The sequence below is a fragment of the Lichenostomus cassidix genome, chromosome 3 (assembly GCF_008360975.1).
Source record: "Lichenostomus cassidix isolate B80296 chromosome 3, HeHo_3.0, whole genome shotgun sequence".
Taxonomy (NCBI): Eukaryota; Metazoa; Chordata; class Aves; order Passeriformes; family Meliphagidae; genus Lichenostomus; species Lichenostomus cassidix.
Genome location: NC_139483.1, coordinates 57,361,269 through 57,386,635, shown reverse-complemented (window position 1 = coordinate 57,386,635; position 25,367 = coordinate 57,361,269). Strand labels below are relative to the sequence as shown.

At 40.7% G+C, this 25,367-nt stretch overlaps 1 protein-coding gene across 5 annotated transcripts in view; it reads right to left on the bottom strand.

The window, feature by feature from the left end:
• Positions 1 to 23,424, bottom strand: part of STX7 (syntaxin 7) — a 36,172-nt gene extending 12,748 nt beyond the window's left edge. For 2 of the 5 annotated variants that reach the window (XM_085055939.1, XM_085055935.1), the window contains exons 1-4: positions 23,293 to 23,424; positions 16,741 to 16,881; positions 2,316 to 2,385; positions 841 to 931 (exon numbers count right to left, since the gene is read on the bottom strand). In XM_085055939.1, the coding sequence (XP_084912065.1) occupies positions 841 to 931; positions 2,316 to 2,385; positions 16,741 to 16,822 (243 nt within the window). In that variant the 5' untranslated portion in view covers positions 16,823 to 16,881; positions 23,293 to 23,424. Of the gene's footprint in view, positions 1 to 840; positions 932 to 2,315; positions 2,386 to 16,740; positions 16,882 to 19,843; positions 19,936 to 22,171; positions 22,334 to 22,856; positions 23,239 to 23,292 lie in introns of those variants that run through there. The other 3 variants (XM_085055938.1, XM_085055937.1, XM_085055936.1) reach the window with 3 other exon arrangements.
• Positions 23,425 to 25,367: the final 1,943 nt, after the last annotated feature.

Sequence of the window (25,367 nt, the reverse complement as noted above, 5' to 3'; positions counted from 1 at the left end):
AGTTTCAACACTGTTATTAGAAGTTTACAGCTTGACAGGATGAGTGCACGTGGATCATGGCCTGCCATTTGAATTCAGTGTTTCAAGACCATTCATTTTCCCAAAAGCTCCTTAGTAAGCAGCCACAGGCCAGGCAAGTTGCTTAAGTGACAATAACCCAAATCCATGTTTTCTAAGATCCTGCTGTTCTTCCCTTATTTAAGTGACACATTTTGCTAGGATAAGAAACCACAGGAGGGCAGACTCGAGCATACTAATCACAACAGCCACCTCACAGGTTTTCTTCTGAAAGACTTTACACAGACCTTTGAAATAAGCAGTTTAAAGAGTGCACACATTGTTTTACTGCACAGTAATAGCTCCTGTCTACTCCTCTTGAGAAAGTAAAAGCCTGTGGACAAGACATAGCACTTATGCTGCTCTGAGTGCTGTAGAACAGATATACTGTGCATAATCAAATTATTCAGACTGTGAGTGAACAGCATTTTGGCACACAGCTCCTTGACCCTGGAAGCAGTCAGAGTGCTGGCAGAGTCAGATACAGCATCACTGCAGTGGATCACAGAGTGCCCAGCGACCTGAAATAGCAGAAGGGCACAACACATTGCCTTGCTTCCCACTACTTCAGTCACACTACCTCATTCCTGATACATAAAAGCAACTTTGGGACAAGTCAGGACTGCAACAAAGTATTCTTACATTTTAAGTATCCCTGCACTGTGCAAATGTGTTGACTAACTAAACACTGCTTTGAAAACAGGAATAAAGAATTGAAGTGACTCAAATACTCTACATGAGCCAACATGATAGTGAAACAAGTCATGCTCTTTGGTTTTATACCTGTTCACTTGTTGCAGGCAAAGATCCAAACTCTTTAATGTATTTGTCAGTTTCTTTGGCAAGCTGGTTGGTGTACTGCTGCTTCTGTTGCCTAAAACCAAATGCAAAGTTTCACTAGAGAGCATTGCATTACTCTGTTGAATTTCACTTATTTTCAGAAAAGCATCAGTACTAAAAGCTTCTCTGAAGCACACAAAGACATGTTTATTCTGTTCTTTGCTGTAAAGGCATGAAATCATGGATTCCAGGCAGGACAGGTGGAGAAGGTGTGCTCCTCAGTGTGACAGCATAATAGCTTTCCACTTTTTTTCCATTAGGTTTCTTCTATTTTACTCATGTGCAGCAATACATTTGTAGTCATTATGAATACATGAATATGCTTCTGATAATATCACATAATCCTTTCCCAATATTCACTTTTTTCCTTCAAAAACAACTCAAATTCTTTACCTGCGTTGGCATCCTCCCTGCCCAGTCTATATAAAAAGGTTTTACCTGGAAAGCTATTATGAAGCCATCATCATCAATATTTAAAGTAATCAAATAACTCTTGGAAAGGCCAAATATTCAGACAAGTGAAAAACAGATAAAAACTCATGTTGATCTTCACTTATTTCCAGTCCCCAATAGAATATCCACTGTGGATTGTACCTGGCTAATGTTATGGGCCCTGAACTCAGGCTATTATGAAGCATTTTGGCTGTTCACAAAAGATGAACATCATGACTTTGGTCCAATACACACCTCCTCCTACTATCCAATGGCCACAGCACAGCATGAAACACACTGAAAATTCCAGGGTGAGCACAACATGTCACTTACATGCATTTGTGATGCTGAGATTAATGTGGTAAAGAAGTTGAATGAAAAAAAACCATACTGGTTCATTAGACCATGCAGGGAAGTGGAGAGCCGCTGCTGTCTCTGCTAGAGGCATATTAGTGAAAGTCCACCTTTAGGTGACTAAACTCCAGCAGAGCATCTGCCTTGGAATCTGATTTCACTTCTGTTATGTTACTATTTCTGCAATGTCACCCCTTACTGTAGCTTTCATCACTAAAAACAACACTCCCCTTCCTCTCCCAGTATCCCGCCTCACAAAAAAACCACCCCAATATATTCATTACCTTGTGACACTTATACAGACAGATTGGAAGCATTGACTGGAGTGGAGGGGTGTGAGTGTATGTTTTTGAGCAGTGATACTGCTTTCTGGTTGTGCCACTTTGCTGACAAACAGCACAGGTTTTATAGATGTACTGACACTGCAGGTAGAGTGCACAGGCAAACCAACTGACTCAAATTTACAGATTATCCGAATTTACAAAAGCACATCTCAACATTTAAGTTTCAAACATTTCTCTACAGTCACCTTTCTCAGGGAAATCAAGCACTCTAACAAAATCCCACCTCATCACCTACCAGGAGATTGTTTATAATGCAATGAAATTAAGCGTTTTCATGGAAGTACTCACAGCTGTTGCCTCAACTCAGGCGTGTCTTGTGGTGTTCCAAGCTGATGTAGTATTCTTTGTATTTCAGCAGCTGTTTGTGAAGAGGAAGAAAGATTTTAATGGGGCACAGAAAATTCCTACTTGGTTTTATGCATTTTTGCTTGACAATTCTAAAGCTATATAAATTGATGGAAGCTGATACCCTGGACTTTTTCAATTTACTACAAAGATTCCATTTGTAAGTCCCAGAACAACTACTGAATGATGTTTGCCATGTCAAAGACAAAACCTGAGGTTTCCTATAAAGGATAGGAATGTATTCAAGTCTTTAGGTAGAAACAGGCAACTTAAAGATTAGTCAATAGTTTTATTATAATAAGTCAAAAACAGGGGGGTTATTATAGTTTTTTAAATAAGCAGCACAATTCCTGTTTATTTTATGCATATTATTTTGGAAAGCCATATGGAAGACTGCTATAATGGTATCTTACACAAGTATTTCAGAACCCATGCATCAATGAAGAGACAGCAACAAAACATTCATGGGCTTGCAGTACCTTAAAAAGACAATAAAAATCATGTGTCCAGGTTTCAATTGCAATTTTGAAAGTCTTATGTTTTTAAGTGTGGGATAGAAACTACCAGTGATTTTTAAGTGTATTTCATAAAACGTATTTGTTTTGAACTGCAAGAAGTGACACATTGCGAGCCTTATTTTCAGCCTAATCTATTTTACTGTCACACAAGAAAGCAAGGAGAAAAATGGACAGAAACTTCAAGGACAGGTAGTTTTTCACACTGCAGAACTTATATCCTTAAGATGCCTTATCTCAGCTTAACACCCTCATGCTCTAAAATAGAACAATAAATATCCAGAATAACTTCTGCTTGACTTTAGCTAGGAGTAGATTTCTCTTCCCTATATTTCGTGGCTCTCCCCAGGCAGAGTGATGTACCACACAGACAGGTATGGTAAGATATTATGTGGGAGCCTCACTTAATTGGCACACTTTTTTTCTTTCTCCCCTGAACACAGTTAAAATGCAGTAAGTGACAACTCTATGTAATAAAGAAGAATGTATTAAAAATAGAGAGTATTTTTCCATGTACTATAGAAGAGATCTGTATAAGACAGAACTTCAGGTAAAATAAGAAAATAAGCTATGAGTTACATTAACCAGTTAGATAAAACTGCAATTCCTTAAAGCATTTCTAGCAATAATAATAATTCTGATCATTGTTTCATAACAAGTCTCCGGTGAATGTTGTAGAGGATACTGGATAATCTACACTACTTTACAAAACATCCCAGTGCTGACAACTGCTATAGCCAAGTCTTTCTGTGCACACCCAGATAATGAAAATATCGAAACAGGGGAAAGTTAGATTTACAGGAGGTAAAAAAATCAAATACTTAAAGCAGGTGTTTTTGAGGGAACTGAATGGCATAAACTACTAACAGAATTTCTGAGAGGAATAACACTGTAAGATGGGTTTCATGCAGCTTGTATTTTAACTGAGCTGAAAAACAGAGAAACAGAAGTGAAGATTTTTGATTTTTGCCCACTGGCCACTAAGGATCAGCCCTTCCCTGTCTCCTTTCTGCCACACCCAGGCAGTGTTCAGCTGCCTGCACTTCTCCTGGGCAGCTGCAGCTGCTCAAAGGCACTAACTGACACCAGCTCGGGGTAGTTAAGCTTCCTTTTCACGGTCAGTGTAATGCATTGTTTTAACACAAACAAACAAAAAGCTAACTGGCTGCTGTTATCTTCAAGAGCATGGAGTTTCAGTATCCATAAAACCAAACACTAATTATCCTGTATGTGTTCCAAGGCGCTCTCCCTTCTGATCTGAGAGCCGAGGAGCTCAGTTATTCCGTCTGTACCTTTAAAAGGGAGAGTAAAAAAGAAAACTAAAACAGATGCGGAAAAAGTACCGGTGTGTCCTACCGCCACCTAGAGGTGCATTATTTAACTGCAAGTACAGAAAATGAAGGTTTGTGTTTTATTTAAAAGTTCCCTGAAACAAGGCCTATACTTATAATATTTGCATTCCAAGTTAATTGAATATTTATCCTCCTTCTAAAGCTGAACACAAGTAGATAATTGTGAGAAAATTAAAAGCCAGCACTGCAAAACTGGTCAGAGTTCATAGCAGTTCAGGTCCTGTGATTCAAAAATTTAGCATAAAATTAAAACATGTTTTACCAAAAGGTCTGTAATTATGAACAAAAATAGCGAAGTTCTAATGGGCTTTCAAGTCACAAGGAGAAAAAATAAAGAAAAAAGTCCTACGAACTGAACTGACAGCATTTTTTTCTGTGCTTCCTGTAATTTAGTATTTTCCACCTTAACCTGTCACAATAATGGGTATTATTGAAAAATATAACTATTTGTTTATATGAAATATATCACATAGAAAAATGAAACACTGCTTATTCAAGTAAGTAAAGAGAAAAAAAGGCAGATTAGCAAAAGTAAATTTTGCCCAATAGTCTTCAGCAGCACTCTGAAGATGCTTCACAAAAAGGCCAAAACCAAGTTGGTAGGACCAGTATAACAAAGGAAGCAGAGAAGCTGACCTTCCTGAAACCTTGATTTACAGTATACAGCTGCAGGTTGATGAGTTAAAGAAATCCAGCCTTTGTACTCCTTTTGCTAATATAAACACACTGGAGTGTATTTAGATTAAAAATGGATTCTTTATAGTCTTATAACTCTTTTGGTTTGGCTTGTTTTTTTACAGATTTCTTATTGTAACTACTTATTCAAATATTTGATATAATATTATACATACAGTCAAAAAACCACTTAAACTATAGACATTCAGTATGCAGTCATAGGCTCATGAACTCATAAAGCTTTATTGATAAAAACAAAATTTTTAACAGGCTTAAGGACATTACCATCTGGATCACAGAGGGAAAGGGTCTTGTTCCCTCACATGGACACACACATCTCACAGAATCTGATTAAAAGCAAGAACCAGCTTTGTAACTTCTTAGATCACAGGACAATATCCCTTCCTTTCCTCGAGGGAAAATGGGTAGCCCTAGCTTCTCCTCCTAAAGGTTAGGAGCAAGCACACTGCTTGCTCCTTCCACTGCTCCATTTTGTGAAATAAGTTGGGAGAAGAACCAAGCAGACAATGAAGGGCAAAACTGTTGGAAACCTGGGATTACTCCTTGTAAAACAGAAGTCCCTAAATTCCCTGTTTCACTGCCTCCCTCATTTGACCAGCTTTTCAGCCCTTGTAGGGAGTTCAGGCTGGCACATCACAGCACATGGCATTTGTTCTGGTCCTCTCAATCCATCAATAACACCCAAGTGTCCCAGAGAGTCAAAGGCTTAGTCTAGCTCACAAAGTCCTAGCTCTGCACTGCAAATATACTGGTAACAGTGAGGGACCAAAGATCACTGCACAATTTTGACAGGCTCCTAGGTTACCTCACTCTTTATGGTTTCTCCCTCCCCCATTTCCCAATTCTTCAAACATCCCAAGGAGTTCTGAAAGACAGGAGCCCTCCTGTCATAGATATTACCAATCCTGCAACAGAGACTGACTGGATCTTGTGCATGATTTGAACCCATTTCAGTGCAAAGTCAGACACTGGCTCACTTGAGCCCTTAGGCTCCTCGGGCATATATAGGCAGCTGCTGGACTTTGCTCAGGAGCTGCACAAGGGCACACACCATGAGTGCACGCAGGCATTCTCCACCAAAGTCCCCAGGGTATAGCAACAGCCTGCGTCATGGGCTGCAAACTCCTGCAGCCACTTCACACTGCACAGCAAGGTAGACGTTTGCATAGAATGAAAATCAACAGCTTTGCCAGGGCTCACACTACACCTGCAGGAAAAGCACCTTGCTGGCTGTGGGTTGGCAATAAAAGAAAGCAAGTCCCCTTTCGAAACTGAGCAGAGCAGGAAGCAGGGTACATGATATCATGCAAGCAAAATGCATTTTCTTCCAAGCAACTGATGTCTTGCATGCAAAGGAATCTCATTTTTTTCACCTGAAAACTAGTCTCATCTTAGAAAGAAGCAATACCATAACACTAAGACTTCCCACTTGTCTTTGCAGCATTCCTGATCAAGATCTCACAATACACAACTATTAGCTGATCAAAGCTACTCAGCTACTCTAAGGCTGGTCATATGCTCAGAAACAGGTCAGACATGGTTAATGATGAGCCAGAGAACCAATTAAGACCTAACTTGAATTCCTACAGAGAAAATTATTCAAGAGTCAGCTCATGTTTATCTTGAAGCCAAACAGTGGTTCCATTTCTAGTCAGTGGAAGCTCTTCCTCTAGTTAAGGAGAACAAAAGAAAAAAAGGTACAGAAAAAGGAAAGTAGTAGTCTGGGTCACATAACTACCCTTGCTTTAGAGCTGGCTAGCAAAGGAGAAAGTTTCATCTCCTTCCTACTCATTTTTCAGCCAGCTTTGCAAAGCTGTTTCATTACTACAAGTAAATCCATACTGACAATAACTGCTGATTCTGGTTCTTGAAATCAGAATGTTTAAAAGATGACACAGGAAGTTTTAAACTTAAAATAAAGACACAAATTAATTAATACAACAAAGACCAAAATGTAAACAACTTCTTGCCTCTAAAATCACAGGTGCAAATAATTTTAATCCCAAACTGTGAATTACTAATCACTGCACAGGTTGTAGCACCACAGCATTGCTGCAGTAGAAAAGGTGGAAAAAAACCCATCCAAATCCTCCAGTAAAATTCTGGTTTGAAAGGCAATGCATCAACTAAGAGAACGGAAATGAAGAACAGACTGCAGGTCACCCACCTTCTCTGGCCGGTCTGAGAAGTGTCCAAACACTGTTATTGATGTTCATCAACAGCACTAGCCAAGGGAAACTGAGGATGGTCTTACTTTGCAATGCTTACCAGTAACTCCAGCTACAGCACAGAAGCTTTCTCAAGTTACCCACAATCAGCAGTCTTCCTACCTCAAACTCCATTCTATTTCACATTTGAAAAACCAAACTTTAAAACCTCAAGTGGCCATGACCAAGCTTATTGTAGCTTTACAGATGGAGAATGATGTGTATCAACAACATAATCCAGAGACTTCTAAAAAATATACCTCAATATAGAAGCACCACACTGGGGGCAAATATCTTTAAGGAGTGCTGCTTATTACCCCATTGCAGTAACCTCACTTCTTACTTGGATCACACAAGATCACTTTATAGCTATCCAGCAGCTGCTTCCTTCAGCGCTACAGCAAGACCCACCACATTGCCCAGTTTCATAAAGCTATGGTCTAATGCTTCCACAGAAAATGTGGCACCCACAGGGTGTGCATGGAAGAAACACCAACAGCAACGTGAGCAACAGACACTGAGGCACTGTGCTGCAAAGGACATGAACCAGACAAGCAGGCAGAGCAAGTACACTGAGACCTGCCTTACAAGGCAAAGCCTGGGACCTCACAGGAAGAAGCAGAACAGCTCGTCCTGAATGTTAATTGTAATGGTCCCACCTATGTCACCATCCTGTACTTAAAATGGGACAGATAGGGTTTAATAACTGTCTGAGGTTCACAGGGCTAAAACAACAACAGCTTTTTAAAGACATTTCAGTCATTTTCCTTATTCCATTAGTCTCCTTAGCCCAAGGAGACTAAACAGCATCAGCAAAGTGTTCCTTTGTGTACACCAAGTGCAACATTTGTCCCATGTGAGCCTTACACTCCAGCTATGGCTTCACAAGGCAAGTAAGCACTGACAACAGCACCAGCACAGTCACCTTGCAGAAATGCTTTGTCAAATACCTCACATGTGCTGAGACCGGCTGGGTAACTATGAAGAAATCTCCTACTTTTTTCCAGCTGAACAAGTGAGTCAACAAACAGCACATCCAGTTACAGATTAATTTGTGTGGAATCTAATAAACTCCAGAGTCTCTTCAGAGCAGGTTACTGGAACAAAAGACTTATTTGTTAAAATTACACCAGTTCAAACTGCTTTTGCCTGGGGACAACAGACTTCCTCAATTTATTCAAATCCAATTCAATGTATTTTCCTTCTGCACTTCAGCTGAGGGTACTTGACTAAAAATGAAGAGATGCTGCAGAAAACAAACCTGGATCAAGGAAAATTAAGAAAAACTCTTTACAAGGGCAGCTAGAGACAGGACAAGGAAAAATGGCTTTAATCTGAAAGAGAATAGGCTTAGGAAAAAAAATTCTCTACTGTGAGGCTGATGAGGCACTGAAACAGGTTGCCCAGAGAAGCTGTGGATGCTCCATCTCTGGAAATCTTCATAACCAGGTAGGATAAGGCTTTGAGCTACATGATATAGTGGGTGCCATCCCTGCACATGGCCGTGGGTTGAAATCAGATGACCTTCCAACCTAAGCCTTTCTATGATTCAATGATTCTGATTTAATTGCAATAACTTCATCTGACGAAAGGCTGCGGTGTAAGAGCCTCTGTAAAGCTATTAGTGTTGTTCACACTCACTAAAATTTTGCATAAATCACAATGCCACAGTGCTGTCTTGCTAGCCCTGCTTTAACCAATAGTGACAGTTTATTAGAGGAAGCAAATCTAGGACACCACTCAAAAGATAGCAGCTTACATTAAAAAACATCCCCATCTCCAAGAGCTCACCTAATTGGAATCAAATATCTAAAAACTTCAGCAATTTGGTTTTAAGTCATCTGCATTATTCTGTCTTAACTCAATGTGTAACACTGATTGCTCTAAAACAGAAGAATGCATCAGCACAGAAAAACAGTAGCTGATGTGTGTGTGGGAAAAAGAAAATAAAATGATGATGGGCCTGAAGATTGTCCTCTAAGCTCTAAGGACTTAAGACTCAGTAAGCATGGACGAGTGGAAAAACATCCAGTCTTGTAACCATTTCTTTGTATTTTGTTACAGCTTCTGGATCTTCTAAATAGAATCATGCCCCGAAGTGACCAGGAACATTAGAAACAATCTCTCGAGTTCAGGATCTGCCCTCAGTTTTTTCAGTGCTGTTGTAATTATTTCATTCTAGTGTACTCCCATCTACAATGGTCTTTCATGACACAGTGAAGTGAAATTGAAGTGTTGCCTGTTCTTCTAATGCAGATGTAGAACACACTAAATACACATTGTTTAAGTGCACAATAACTGATCATGTGATCAATTATTACAGCTCAGCCAAGGGGAAGTCATTAAATCAACCACTTTATATTCTTATCCTAAAGTGTCCCTTGTAACTTCCTGAAACCCAGAAGTTTGAACATTTCCCTAAAGAATACCAGTAGTTTATTAAATTATGAAAATGAAGCATAGTTCTGCAGTAAACAGTAGCTGTACAAACACCATAACCCAACCCACTTACATGAAGAAAGTCTGGCTTTTTAAGAGGACAGGTCATTACTGCAGCTACCTCTGGAGCTGACATGGAAGGAGACACACAACACACCACAGACTGGTCAACACAAGCAAGCAGCTGATCCTGCAGGGATCATTCACAATCCATCACTGACCTGGGTTTATTCTGAGCCCTGACAGGAGCCCAGCCTCAGCACAGCAGTTTTATAGGAGGAAAATCCTGTCCACAAGGAGGAAAATCCAACAGAACTGAGCTGGAACAGGCACTTGAAGTACCTTAGAGATTGTCTGAAATACAACTCTATAGGGACAGGAAGCATGGGGACCCTGGCCACATTGCTTCTCTTCTGCTGCAAATGCAGGCTGTTTTGCAAAAGTTATCTTGTCAAGATGAGTCTATTTATACTTGCTCCATCAACAAAAGCCACAGTTGCAGTAAAATTGTGGATGTCTTCACTGGACACCTTGCTATTAATAATATTTGTAAAGAAACATAGTGTAAGTCAAGGAAAAATTCTGCCTTTTCTACATATATTAACACAAGCAGTGTGCTGGGGTGTATTTTTCAGTCTATTCTGCTGCTAGCATAAATAAATCCCTGTCCCTCTTGTGCAATGTCACCCAAATAAGACACTGTTTCATACATAAGTTTTCATAGAACCAAAACACTTTTAACAAGCAAGACAAAACACAGACAAATATTAAAAAACTCTCCAGATTCATAAACAAACCTGTGAGGCACACTTCCTTAAATACATATGCTATTTTGCATAGAAGAAAACCTTTAAGAACTGCATGAAAATGATTCAGGCCTGAAGTTTTGAGAAATAGTTTACTTCTAAAGGAACTGAGGGCTTCATAACTTCACCTTTTTGCAGAAAGACAGGCATTTAGAAAGACCCAAATTAGCTAACTTTCTCCTCAATTCTTTAGCCTTGGAAAAAGTCCACAAAATTAAATGTGGAGGGATATAACAGTGCTTAAAATCCCTAAACAGCCTTTTCCAGGTTTTATAAAGCTTCATTCTAAATCCAAAAAACCTTCTGGACAACAGCAACAATAATAATATAAAAATTGTTTCAGCTGGTATGTTCCCACAAAGTTAAATCTGGTTAAGTGCAGCTAATTGGAAATTTCTCACAATACCACCGTTAGAAGCCTCAACAAGCTCTACTGGAAGCCTGTTTTCTTTAGAACCACACCTGTATAAAACCACACTTTATATATAGACAAAACAGAATTTTGTTTTCCTACAGGCCCTGATTTCAACACTTCAGCAATTTCATTTACTTTTCATGTGCCCATCTGTGTTCTTCTTTAGCCAAGAGTAACCATGCGAAGCTGTTGGTGTTACAAACATAGTGACAGATACAGTTTTTCACTAATGTTTCAGCCTGTTTTAGCTGAACATTTTAATTACCTACTGGGCTTAAACCACAAGATAAATGCATCTATCAAAAGTCTTAATAATGTTCAGGGTTTAATCTACATTTATGATTTTCTACAGTTAGATAAAGTTACAGACAAAGTCATATGATTGATCTAATTCCACTCCCATTTTAACAACATTCAGTGAAAACAGTAGCTTATACAAAACTTGAGATGCATAACAAATGGAACAAAATTGCTGTCACAGGACAGGTATCACATGACAGAGGGATCTCTACTGGCTTAAGCTGACCTTCCAGGAATGTGCTCTATATGAATTAATGCTTGTGCTGCCTTAACAAACAACAAAGCAAGTCATCAGAAAGCAAAAGTCCCTGTGAGAAAGTATCTCTCAAAGTCAGACAGACTCCCTCTAGCCATATGTAGATTGTAACCACTGAATTTTATTTTATTTTTATGATCTTGTGGCATGAAGAGAAGGTGTTTGTTGAGCTGGGCTGATCTTCAGTTTGCATGAAAAAGTCAAGTTCTTTATCAGTGACCTGCCATGCCCAATACTGAGCAAGGGTAGATGATGCCACTCTTACTGGCTTTGCAATCAACTCTGTACAAAATACTGACACAACACGAAGGAGTTGGGAAGTAAAGGAAGGGATGGGTAGGGAAGGAATATGAATGCATTATTTCAATTAGGGCAGGTTCTCTAACTACTTGATTACTGTATGCAAACAAAAAAAAAGTGTTTTATTACAAAGTGTTTTAAAACCCCAAGACTGGGTGTATTTTACCAATATCAGGCTTCATTCTGTGTTCCCAAGCAAAAGGCAGCATTCTAAACTGTTTCTAAATGGACAGCTCCCAAAGCCCAGCTTAAGATGCTACTGGAGACTCGATAGTTCATATCTAGCCTGCACTGTTCTCTCTTTTCTCCAGGGACTGCTCCAAGTGACATATTTGGTAGCTACAAATAAAATATTAAGTACAAAGCAAAACAAAGGCATACTAGCCTGCTTCCTCAATGACCCACACATAGCAGAGTGATTTAAGAAATATGTGGGGGGAGGAAAAAGCATGGCTGGCTACTTCCTGCACAGTTCCTGTCAGAAACACAAGTCAAATCTTTCCAGCTAAGCAGAAGAGGCACCTACTCCTTCCTACATTTATAACTGTGGAGTTGTCCTGTAGAGGAATGCAACTCCCATCTTGCTCCCTCTTGGGAACATCTTTTTCAATAAAATGCTTTCCCTCTTTTAGCCACACACAGAGAATCAATTCTTTAAAGCACAGAAAATGGTCAGATTTCAAAGAACTGCTCCCCCTCATCTTCAGTTGTGACAAGTCTGAAAATTACATATTTTAAAGCCTTTAATAAGTTGTTTGTTTGTTTCGCTTAATCTACTTTCATTTTTCCACTTGTTGGGAGATCAGATTTGTAAAACTGTATGCCCTTCAAGAAGTGAGGAAGGTAAAAAAAAAAAAAAAAAAAAGAGAAAGAGAAAAAGAAGAAAAAGAAAAAAATCCAGTCACATCTGGATTCAATGCTCTCATGCTTGTAGGCATATCCCAGTAGGGTAAATGAACATACCTGGTAGAAATACAGATTTATAAGCAGGCAGGCTTTGTTTTGTCACAGAGAAATATATTTTGCTAGCTCATCTTGTATCTGTGCCTCACACTCATTCCTTGTCTATCCAGTTGCTGTAAAGGAGTGACCAACAGGAAATATATCAAGGAAATATTGAAGGAAGACATTTAGATTAGTTTCAAGTCAATAGCAGCTACCATTAAACTGCCACATAAGTGAGAGTGCAACCTATGAAACCCAGTTCTAGAACAACTGCTCCTTCAGTAAACACTGATTAAACCACCTTGATAATAGGTTCTCTGCAAAGGCCAGACAGATTGGAGCTTTACACCCTACATATATTCTTCCACATAATCTCTTCTCCATATTCTTGTTCTTCATATTCAGAAAGTTAGAGACAAACCTTAACCACCTTTAAATGAACTGGACTTTTCAAATATGAAATGTAGGTACTCTAGATTTTATAATCAGATATAAGATATGCCTGGAATGAGAATTACAGTTACTTTGGACTAGAATCCAGACAGACTATCAAACCTCAATCATCAGTTTTGCTCTAGTAAGACAGAAATTTAGCAGCTACTCAAGTCTAGCTCATTATACACTTCTTTGGCTTTATTATTTAAATCCAAAGTTCCCTTAGCAGTTTGCAGATCTGCTTCTCATCACTGTTAACACAGACCCGAAACCAAACCAGCGAGACACGGCTTGCAGGCATCGCTGACCTCACTGGGGTTCAGCACACAACACTGCAGCTCAGTCGAGCACATGTGATTCAGACTCCCCAGACTTCAGAGCACTGCTCAGAGTCACATGGATGCTCCAAAAACTCTAAGAGTGGGTCTGAGAGCCTAACTCTCCCTCTCCTGCCTGAGGCCCCCGGCTCTCTTCAGATGTCAAGAGCAGCCTTAAGTTTTGCAACTCCAAGCTGCTCAGTGCTACAGTTGTAACAAAAGTAATAGAGAAATATCCCACGGACTAGTTCCCTATATCTCAGCTCAGAGATGTCACCGACAAAAAGTGAGTTTCAGGCTGAGGAAAGCAGACTCCGTTCTCTAGATGTTGCTAAGTGATGTTATAATCACTTATTTCTGCAGAAATGCTGGAAATGCAAAACAAAGCACAGATCCTTCTTTAAAGAACAGCTGAAAGAAGCTTCTATACACAGGATGCTCTGGCGTCGGGGATCTCAAATACAGGCAGGTGTAAGAGAACTCACAGTACAGACAGCAGCATATGCTGCTTCCCATTAGCTAGCTCAATTTCAATCTTCAAGGTCCTAAAAAGGACTTACCAACACCCTCTCCTCCAAAGAAGCTCAAACAGCCCACTAAAGATAGCTTTTATTGCAATAGTTGAACAAAGGTTTGTGCAAGGCAGAAGCAATTTACAGCTCTCAACACATCTTCAACAAAACAACCAACTGCATGATTGGATCAATAGATAATAAAATCTGTTATTTAAAGTTAAAAGGCTAACCAAGATGTTACCAAACACAAATATAAGTCCTCCCATTAACACAGAACAACCCAAATCAATACTATCTTGCTACTGATATAATTACTGATATAGTGTGTTAAACCAGCCTAGAGAGGAGCTTTCCTAGTCAATCAGTAACAGTGGACTACATGAACTAGGAAAGAATGGAGAGTATTAATACCACAGCAGCATTCTGCCCATGCATTATGAAGTGTGAGGTACTTAATATACATATTTTATCTTGAAACAGATCAGATTTATTACTTAGAAGGTGCGCATGAAATGATTCAACCTTGAAGAAATGTTATAGTAAAGACTGTTGTTCTGACCCATGCTACTTCCTATAAACTCTGGTGTATTATGAAATCTTGGCAGCATGGTGTTATCTAATATAGGAAGTTCTTCTGTGTTTCTCACACAAGTTAAAGGGCCAGCTTCTAGCTGAAAGGGCCCGTTTCCTTTCAGCTAATCTGTATCTCATCTCTGTCTCTGCAGTAGTATTCCCAGTTCGCTTGCATGTTAGCAGAAGTGTGAATTAGTTTTGAGGGAACTCCTGAAATAGTCTGGTGATCTGAAATGAAATTCTCTTCCTGTATTAATCTCACTCTGAAAATGCAGAGTATCTACACACCTCCCAGTTAACTAAGAAGAATTCAAACATGTTGACACCTCTCACAAATGCTAAGCATTTCTGGGCAGAAGTGCAAAACCAAGTCAACTGCTTAGACGGAAAACCATGCATTTAGGGTCCAGATTCCTGTGTCTCTTCCCCCTTCTTCCTAACCAAGATCATAAATTGCAGTCTAAGAGATGTGTTCAGCAGCTGACTAGCACTATAGGTCCCTAAGATTGAAGGTTTCTTCCCATTCAACTGGAAGTTCCTGCAGCTCACACCTTCCAATAGAAAGCTTGACAGATACTACACATGTGAAAAAAAGAGCTAGACATGGGTACATAAGCCCTTAGAAAGCTCAGTTCAGGAAGACTTCAGTTCAGTTCAAGATGTCCACAGGATCCAGATCCTCATAAAATCTAATAGAGAATGGACTGCAAGAATAACTGAGTGGTTACAGTTCAGTCAAATCTACAGAAGGACAAGGGATGGAATCCAGCTGTGTACCTATCACAACCAGAAAAATGCTAGGCTGAAGATTTTCAGGGCAAAGCTTTTGTTTCTGAAGCCATGAAGCAGTGGGGCTAGGAGATGTTTGGGCTTGGGTCTTGGATTAGTAGCACCTATCTATTGCTCAGACTTTAGCCATCTAAATTTCACAATACAAAAGACAGCAGGACTGCAGATAACCCTTCTGGCACATCTTCTTCTATCTAAGCTGGGCAGCTTGCTCTTAGAATGTTTTGTTTGTCACAAGGGAAGGAGATGCAGCAAAAGGAAGAGACAGAAGAGGAAAGATGAGATTAAGGAATCACTAAGTCCAGCACAAGACAGTTAATTAAGTTCAGCAACTTTCACAATACTCCCGTTTCAATCACTGACTTGACTTTGTGTTTTCACCTGACAAAAATACCTTATTTTTTACATCTTGGAGCCTCAGTGTCTGTCACAGGTTGGCAGTTGCCTCTGGAAGACCAAGTTAGAAGCCATGAAACTGAATGAATCCACTGAGTAGATTTTAGGAAATAAAGCATAAGGACTTTTACAGAGTCAGTTTGTTAATTTTAGGCTGTGGAAATACAACCCTGATGTACAGAAACTTTTCAATAAGGCAAAATTGAAATTTTTGTTCCCATCTGTTGAGATCTTAAGAAATCCCTTCTGGAAGAAAATACAAATTGTAACTGAAAAAATAGAAAAAAAAAAACCACTGTACCACTAACCTGTGCTACAAATACCAACTTCTAGAACTTGTCTTGCAAAACAAAGACCAAAATTTTAATAAAAACTGACATACTTTACTGATCAGAATTCATTTGAAGTTTTAACATGAAAATGCTAATTTCCGCATGCACTCTGCATCCTGCACAACATAAAATACCTGTACCAAAACTAGCCACATGTTTTTCATGGCTACCTCCCTTCTGACAAACCGTATACTTTGCAAAATTTGTGAATAGAGTTGTATTTTCTTCCTACACACACACATACACATTAAAAATAATGTGGAAAATGGAGGAAAAGGGAAAAAGAACTGAAAATCTCAGCAGCCTAACTAACTTCTAGCTTGAATACACCAGTTAGGTGGCTAAAAAAACTAGGTAGCAGGAAACCAAGCACTTGTATATTAAATCTTGCAGAATCTTATTTACATATCAAAGATGTACTCCCAAGGGAAATCTGCAAGGCCACAGCTTCTGTCCCTGCTAAACAATTCAAGCTTCAGCGAATACTTGATGCAATCCTTGCTCAGCAAACACCTCAACCTACCATCTTAAGGGGCCATTGAACTGGCCAGGGCAAAACTGATGAATACAGAGTGACACTACCTATATTTGCCATGGCAGATCACAGCTAACCATACACATGGAGGAAGGACTGGACATGCTGTGTGGGGTGCCAGAAACCTGTCAAATGAGTAGGCAGAGTCAGAGCGAATTCCCATAAATGAATCTGAGAAACTCACCTTGAATGAGGGCACCACCATTACTAAAATTTTACACAAAACATGCTTAAATGCAACTTACAGCATTGTGTGATCTTCTGGATGTTAGAAGTTATACGCTGGGCTAGTTGATTAGGATCCCCAAAACCCGGTCCATACGACATGGCTGAGTAGATCTGCTGTCAAGGTCATCCACAATAGGAAAAAGTCAGACAGTCTCTACCTACAGAAAACAATAGTTATGCTTTGGTCATTTGTTTATAAAGGTCTTCATCATCTTGAAGAAGAATGCATGGGAAAAGATTAAAGAAAACTCCATAGACTAATGTTTATCCTCTCCAAAAGCACCATACTTCAAAGATGGAGTTTATCTTTTGTCAAACTTATGTCTTTTCCCCTCTGTAATCAAAGAAAGAGTATAATTTTCATTTGTTGCCAATCCAGAAGGAAGCTGTATGTTTAATCTAAAAATGCCAAATCCTCTGAAGAATAATGTCCCAAACTAATTATATTGTTATTTCCATACCATCTATCATCCATCCCACCACTACAATCTAGCATATGTAACCACTGGAAAAACACCCCAGCAGATATCACACAAGACATCAGAAAGAAGGCAGCACCCAGTTTCCTCTTAACAGCAATCATTTGTATCAACTTTAGTTTTAGTTTAACCCAGTGTCACCTAAATTCTATGGATTACCACTTTATTCTGTTTCAGCTGCTGCATTTGTCAATATTAATTAATTTTCCAACAACTTGGGTATTTAAACACATTTTAAGGGTGTTTTTCCATCCATACAGATCAAATTTCAGCACAACCTCGTGTGCTTTTATGATAAATCTAAATTAATAAGACACAGATTACAATACCTGTGCCAATTAAAACTGGCAGTTTATCTGTTCTGCACTAAGAACACACACTGATCAAACACACACACACATCCAACATATTCCCACAATTTCATCCAGGCTGTGCTCTCCTGCACATCACCTTCATAGGTTCAACATTTTAACTTGACCGCTTCCTCACATTTCCACTGTTCAACCCAAACCATGTGCCTTCCAAGCAATGTCCTCTTCTCCTGGCCTGTCAGCTTCTGGTTAAGAGACACTGCTAAAACTCAGTTTCAGGGATAGAGAAAAAGAAAGCACATTTAATGTGTGAAAATAAGGAAATGTAAAGGCCAACTGATTTGTCAAGTATGATAGCAGTTGTGCTACAATTTGCAGACTCAAGTCCTTACAAACTTTAAAAAAAATATTAACAATTAACAGTCCTTGCTGCCAAATACGATTTCCTTCCACCTTCAGAAATGCCTGTATTAATACAGGCAGCGACACCTTGCTTGTTGTAAAACATGACTGTTTTCATATCTCTGTAACATGAAATGATCTCTAGTGGAGCCAAGATATTGTTGTGGTCCTGACATTGTACATGACATCAAAACTTCACCAGGGACGAAACTACAGAGGTCAGGCCCACCCCCACTGCCCTGCAGGTGACATCACCTGTGCCACATGAACAAGCTGCTGCTACCATGAAGACAAACCCTGCATGATTTTGAAATGGCTGCTTCACTATGATCCCAAACACTGCGTGGAGTCTTCACACCCTGAGGTATCCCCTAGTAATGAACAACATGACTGCAGATGAGGTGACCAGGGAGTGTATTTGCACTCTTCTACTTGCTGCACTATCACCTGCGAGTCATGATAGCTGTCTGCAGTGTCGTTTCCTGACTTTGTCTGCACCACATGCAGATTCAAGTTATTTTGACTAAAGTCTGAAGTCAGTCAGCCAGCCAGCCTAAATCCCACTTATCTGGGCCAAGGCTGGCATAACAATGCTTGAACTTTTTGGAAAATCCAGGCAACACTGCATTAAATATGTAGTGTAAAACCAAATCCATGCAAACTTTACAGCGACTACATGGCTCTATATTTTGCTGTATTGACTAAGTAAGGAAATCTACCAGTTCAGTGGAAAATACAATCATAGGCATAAAATCCAAAGAAACTACCTAAAAATTATGGTTGAAAAAGAAGATTTCTCAAAACTGCTGACAGATTGGTTTTTTTTTTGAAGTTATGACTATTTCTAGACACCTTAGTAGAATGCTAACTAAAATGCTAGCACTGACTAAAAAAACTTCTTAGTTAAATATTATAGTTAATGTTAAAAGTTAAACATATGATCAATGTTAAAGTTAAAATGCAGGTGCTAAGCAAAACACCAAAATACCTTGTGTAGAAATAACTGAAATAGTATTTAATTTTTTTTTCTTCTTTCATATTTGTGTTCACCAAAGAGCTGCCTGTAACACTGTTCTCAGGAACATCTTTACAATCAAGAGATATACACTGAATATTTCATCCAAGTCTTGACAAAAGCAGTTATTGCTTTTCTTTTTTTGTCCTGCAAATTTCTACAGCTAACTGTAAGTATCTTTAAACAAGTTACACTGCACTACACTGACAAATGTAAAGATTGTTCAATACATAAGAATTTTTCAACTTTCTACTACAGCCAAACACAACAGATAATGAGAAGATGTTCAGATGCCAGACTGCAAAGTCCACAGGATAAGTTTGGCTTTTCATCTGCACATGTACCTCTAATTGTTGAAACATTTTTTGTATCAACTCACATACTTAAGAATTGAGATTTATGGTAAATTTGTAGGATAGCCATGTAAATTCACAGCTGATTTACTCCATGCACATTCTTCTGCTAACAATGCTATTCCTGAGTACTTTAGTAACACAGGTTGGCGACAGAGTAAGAGAGGTAAGAGGTCACCATCAGCTCTCATCACCTCCCAGTCTTCACCACACTTTCTCCTTCTAGCTCTCACAGCAGCATGGGCATCTGAACCAGATGAACACCCTGCTTCCACTCACACCCCTTCCATTGTTAGTGCTGAGTTACTCAAACTCCTCTGAAAACACAGATAAGCTGAGCCCTTGGAAAGTCAACTGGCATTTTGCTAATGACCTAGACAAGGTCAGGATTTCAACCACCAGGAAACAAAACAGGCATGCACCAAGCACTTCCTTCCATCCAGGGTGACAGGAGCATTCACCAAGACACTAAATTTCCACAGAAATTACCCCTTTTCACTTTCCCAGCATTTAACTACTCTGTCGTGACGTATGTTGGTATTACTGGCTCCACAACTTACAAAACAGGGAAGTTAAAAGCCTGCTGCAGTTGCAGGAAGTACACTTTGCCTTCAAACTGGAACAGAGCTGCACTAGTGGTAGTCTTCAGTTCCTCTAAAAGTTTCAGTCAGGTGTGAGTTTCTGATTGAACATTTTATCTTCTGCTCAACATTATACCTAGAGGCAATTCAGCTTGTCAAGCTACTGAAGAAAGTCCACAGAACTGAGTCTACAGGCACAAATGAAATGAAAAATCAAAACATTTCATCAACACTCACTGAAGCAGGACCTCACTGCACATTCAAAGAATTCAAAGGACTGATATATATTTTTCATAATTTTTGCATTAACTGGTTCCTACATCACACTGTTACTCCATACCAAAACAAAAAATAAACCTTAGCATCAACATATTTTCTAGAAAGGTGTTTGTCAGGCATGAGAACAAATCCACTTCTCCATTGGCTGTAAATGTAGAGAAAGTGGGGACTCCACATCTAAGCAGCTCCCCACTGTCATTCCTGAAATCGCCATCAGGACAAAAGGAAGTGATGTGACAAGCACTGCACGTGTCAGATCCCACAGCAGTCACCTGAATATCTCGCAGACTCCATTCAGCTACAGTTAATAAGCACCTAATCTATTTTGTATTTTTCCATTTAGATATTGAAAGATTTCTTCTTCTCCCAGAAATCTAGCCCATACACATTAGGATAAGAATCCTTAAGCAACAGTTTACTGTTAAGAGTTTACCATTTGAGCAGTGTTATAGCACCAGGACCTAGAAATGTTTACATGGACCCTTAACTTTAAGAAAGCAAGAAGTACATACTGCATTCCATAGAACACTAGAAAATTTAAATCTGATCTGAATTTAAATCTGATTTTATGCCTTTAAGTATCCAGAGACAAGTCATGGGGCTTTCCATATGGGATTTTTTTTTTTTTCTAAATAAAGGTCACAGTAACAAAAGCTTCTCTTAAACACTATGTGGCTTCCTTTATAAACTACTGCCCCTCCCAAATAAAAGAAGTGCAAAATCCTTTAAGCAGGGTAAAAACATAGGCAAAAGCAATGAACTGTGAAAGACTTAGGGAAAAATTTCAACAAGTCACAATGTTAGCTACAGAAAAGATAAGGACCTCCTGATACAGCACCTGAGGGATTCTCGTAACTGACTCACAGCAACTGAGTAAGAGACAGGCGAGTATAAAATCTGTCATTATTTTCACAACTGGGGATGAGGGAGGTTAAGTTTTTTCCTGGACTTGTCTTTTTCTCCTTTATACTTAAGCTAAAATATTTAGAGACAGATATTACATTTTCCATTTAGTGCTTTTACAGCTCCTAATGTGCTGAAATTCTGGTCCATAGGCAGGCTGTAGGCCCCCATAATAGAAAACCAACTGAGAAGCACAACAAATATGCAAACAAAGTGGCAATAAAATGAAATTCTTCTTGCCTTCTTAAAATAAGATTTCCAGATTATTTTTTTATCCTCTAGTTTCAGGTAGAACTCAAACTTAATTTCAAGCAGGGTAGGAAAAAGCAAGCAAAGTTTACATAGAACTGCAGCAACACTAACAAAAGAGATGTGAGAAGGTCATTTCCCATTCACTCTGTACAATTCCCTTAGCCTTGCCACATTACTGATGCTGCAACCTACTAAAATCAAGCTTGCATCGTCTAACAGCTCTGCATTTGGGGATTTTTGAAATAGTTATTAGATTGTGCCACTGGTCAGTGTTTTAGTTATTTTTCTTAAAAACAATTCTGTTGAACAAAGATGCAATTTAAAGCAGTGACATTTAAACTGCTCAGCATGAAAAACTAAATTACAGAAGCCTGAAATTCTATTAGGCCTGTTGCATCACCAAAGCTTAGCATATATGGATAAAAATTAACATGCTTATAATTGTCTGATTCATCCACACTGATATTTATAATGAACTAGGTTAAGGAAGCACATAGCTTACACAAGCCTAAGAGAACATATTAGTTCTTGGCAAAATGCCTTAAGTAAGAGAATTATGTTTCCTAGGAGTGCATAAAGCGTTTTAAGACCTGACGATGAAGCAGGAATAGGAAAATGAACACTGGGGGCTGGAACCATCGGGGAAGAGAGGGAATGGGAGGCCTGAAAATGGACCTGAAGAAACCATATGGAAGAGCCAAGTTTCTTGTGCTGCTGGTAGGCAAACAACAAACATCTCATGGGAAAAGGAAGATGGATGAGAAGCCCAAGGTATCTGGCATGCTAGATGTTCTCACCCAATTCAACCCATTCATGGTAGCTTGTTTGCATGGCACCTAATGCTCAGATCAAGTGCACGGAGGGAGAAGTTACCTTTGCACAAAATCTGATTGCAATGGATGCCAAGTCTCTCTGAGGCCTATCAGGGTGCTAATGACTACATATAGCTCATGGTCTCTTTTCTTCTCCTCTCCCAAGAGTTTCACTTCAGTGTAAGCCACCAAGAAGAGTGCTACATCATATTCTTCTGTAAGACTACAAAAGACGTCTTTATGAAACAAACACTAACACAGTTTGTAACAATGCCACCATTTAGCATCACTGTCTTCTAATGTTGACATATTTTAACTTTCTTTTTGGTCCCCTTCTCCTTCTTTTCCATTAAGGGTACTTGCACAGTCCCCAAGCTCTAAGCAGAAGGCGTGCACTGCCAGCAAAGCACAAGCCTTGATAATAACTCATCAGGGCTCCACTGGCCCTGCTGGCACAGCCCTCTGCCTTCGAACAGCTCGTGGAGGGGATCACAGCACATTAGCACATTGCTTCTGGCAAAGTATCCTGGGATTTTATCACTGGGCTTCTTCAATTAAGATGTAGAGCCTTGCACTGCATGCAAAGCGGAGTGAAACCTTCCCGTGAATTGCCGAGTTTGAAGAAGCGCCCATCCTTGATGCAGCGGCGAGTGATTCACCAGGAAAACAGCGATAGCGCCAGGCCCCGGCTCGGTATTTATATCGGCCACTTTTATAATGTCCCCTCCTCCCGCTGACATGCTCACCTCGGACCGGCAACAGCAAGGGGAGCGTTTCCACAAGGCGGGGTGCCCGTCCTGCCCCACAATTCCACACCAGCTGCTGTAAAACACCGGCTGTAGGCCCCGGCTCTCCCCTAAGAGCATCGCCAAGCCCGAAGCCCCGGTACCGGGGGTGTCACGGCGAGGGATGCGGGGGAAGGGGCTGCTGCTGACACGACCGACCGCGCTCCAACACCGCGCTCCCTTCCCCTCCCGGCCCCGCCGCCCCCGCCTCGCCCGCAGCCGCCCCGCTCGCCCCACGGCCGGGCACGGAGGGGCGGCCCCGGCCGCAGCGAGGCCCTTCCCGCCGCCCTCTGACAGGCTCCCCGCTCCTTCCCGGCTGGCCGGACACCGCCCTGGTCACCCTTTCCTCCGACGGGCGGCACCCCCGGCGCCCCAGCGGAGTTCCCCCGGCTCTTACCCGGCCCCGGCGAACCCGCTCCCAGGGGTGCGGCGGGGGCGGTGGCGGTGCAGGGCGTGGAGGGGCGGGCCGGGCCGGGTGCTCCCCGCCCCGCCGTGACGAGAGAGGCGGGGGGAGGCCGGGGGAGGTGCGGCCCCTGACGGGCGGCTGAGCGAGCGGGGCTGGGCGGCCCCTGACGGGCGGCTCCGCCCGGGCCTGCGGGGACAGCCCGCCTGCCGACAGGCCCGAGGGGAACGGGGCAGCCCCGGCAGCCGCAGACCTGCGCGAAGGGAAGAAATGGGGGCGAAGGGTGGGGAGAGCGACAGTTAGGGAAAAGATGCTGTTGTATCAGGGAGCAAGGGGGCAAAAGGCAATGAAACAATATGACAGTGAAAAAATACGACGTTGCTATGTTAATAGCCTGGGTGCCTTGCCTGCCTTCAGGTTGCGTTCATTTCCTCTCTAAATGGGAACGGACAATTCAAAGAAAGTGAGTGGGAGATTGTACATCTCTTTAAAGATGTCTTTAAACGCAGAGACGCAGAATACACAGCTGGGAGAGGGGGCAAGCGATGCCAGGGACACGAAAAATGAAGGGTGGCTTCACAGGGCGGACAAGGAGGCGGCAGCAGCGACAGCCAGGGCTCCTCCCGGCCCAGCTACCTGGGAAGTGACGGAGAGCCTCCGGGCTGCCTGAGCAGCATTTGGGGCACTTCTGTGTCCTCCCCGCTTCTTCAAAGGGACAATGACAGGGCCAAATGCTCGCCAGGGTCCTGGGGCTGGGCTGCTTCATCTGCAGGATACCCCCGTGCGCAGTGCACATAAACGGCACAGAGCAAAGAGCCCGCAGCGCCCGATTGCTGGGAATGCCGCCTCCTCCCCAGAGCCCAGCCTCGCCTGAGGAAGAGCTGCAGAAATTGGGAAGCGCAAGTTTAATTCTGCTTCATCATAGATCTCGGTCGTTGCTAAGATTTACAAATAGCTAAAGCAGTGGACAACTTACTAGACATCCTAACCAAATAATAATAGAGAAGTCCAATTAACTGCAAACACAATGCAGCGAAGTTAAAGGTCTGAAATAGGCAAGACTAACCTTTTCATGGATGTTTCTTGCTGGGCCTCAAGGCATGCTGAGAGGAGAGACGACATAGAGAGACTTGTATGCCTACACAGAGTTCTTATGATAACTGATGCTTGGGAATGTCATTTTCTCACTTCCATGAATTAAAGTTTCTAAGGAAAAAAGCCATTCTGATATGTCTTTTAGCTGCAGGAATGCTGTATGCATATTAATTTTCAATAGGCTATTTTTATTAGCAGTGATTTTAGTGCTGCTACATGTAGAGGTGTTTCCCCCATGTTCCCACTAGATGGTGCCCTAATGAGAGTATAATGCAAATCCCTTCCAAATTAAGGCCCCACCTTGATTATTGTCTGTGTTTGTCATATAATCTCCATTGTTTCACCCAGTCACTCCTGTTTTATAAAACTTCAGCTGAGATCCCTGTCAGTTTTTCTCCTGAAAACAATACATCTTTTACCATATGATTTCAAAAATATATTTCCCATTAAAAAGTGACCATTCATCGGTGAGAATACTTTACCTGCAGATCACCACTTGTATACAATTTTTTTAGGCTTAGAGGTAAGACAAGATCATCGCTGATCAATGTTCATTTTCATTCTGTGGAAACAAGGTGTCCAAATGCTTTCCTAGTGAAACTGTGTATTCTATGAAGAAAATCCTGGTCCTCACCTGCTGTTAGCTCACTTATCATAAGCATGCACCTTTTATTCTTAAATATCTAAAAGTCTTTGTCATATGATTATTTAAAGTAACCAGTTGAAAAATGATTTTATAGCCTGGGAGGGAAACATAGATTATAAAATAAGCTTTTCATTGAAATGTCTGTACTATAAAAATAGTTAAATAGCCTTTTAAATAGAATCATAAAATAATTATGAAGGCACAGTTACTAGACTATCGATCAGATTTATTGATTAGAACTGCTAAGAGCATGGTATGCCCTCAGAATATTTTTGTTAACTCCTATAGAAAAGCCATTGACTGGGAGAACATGCCCTTTTCATCCTTT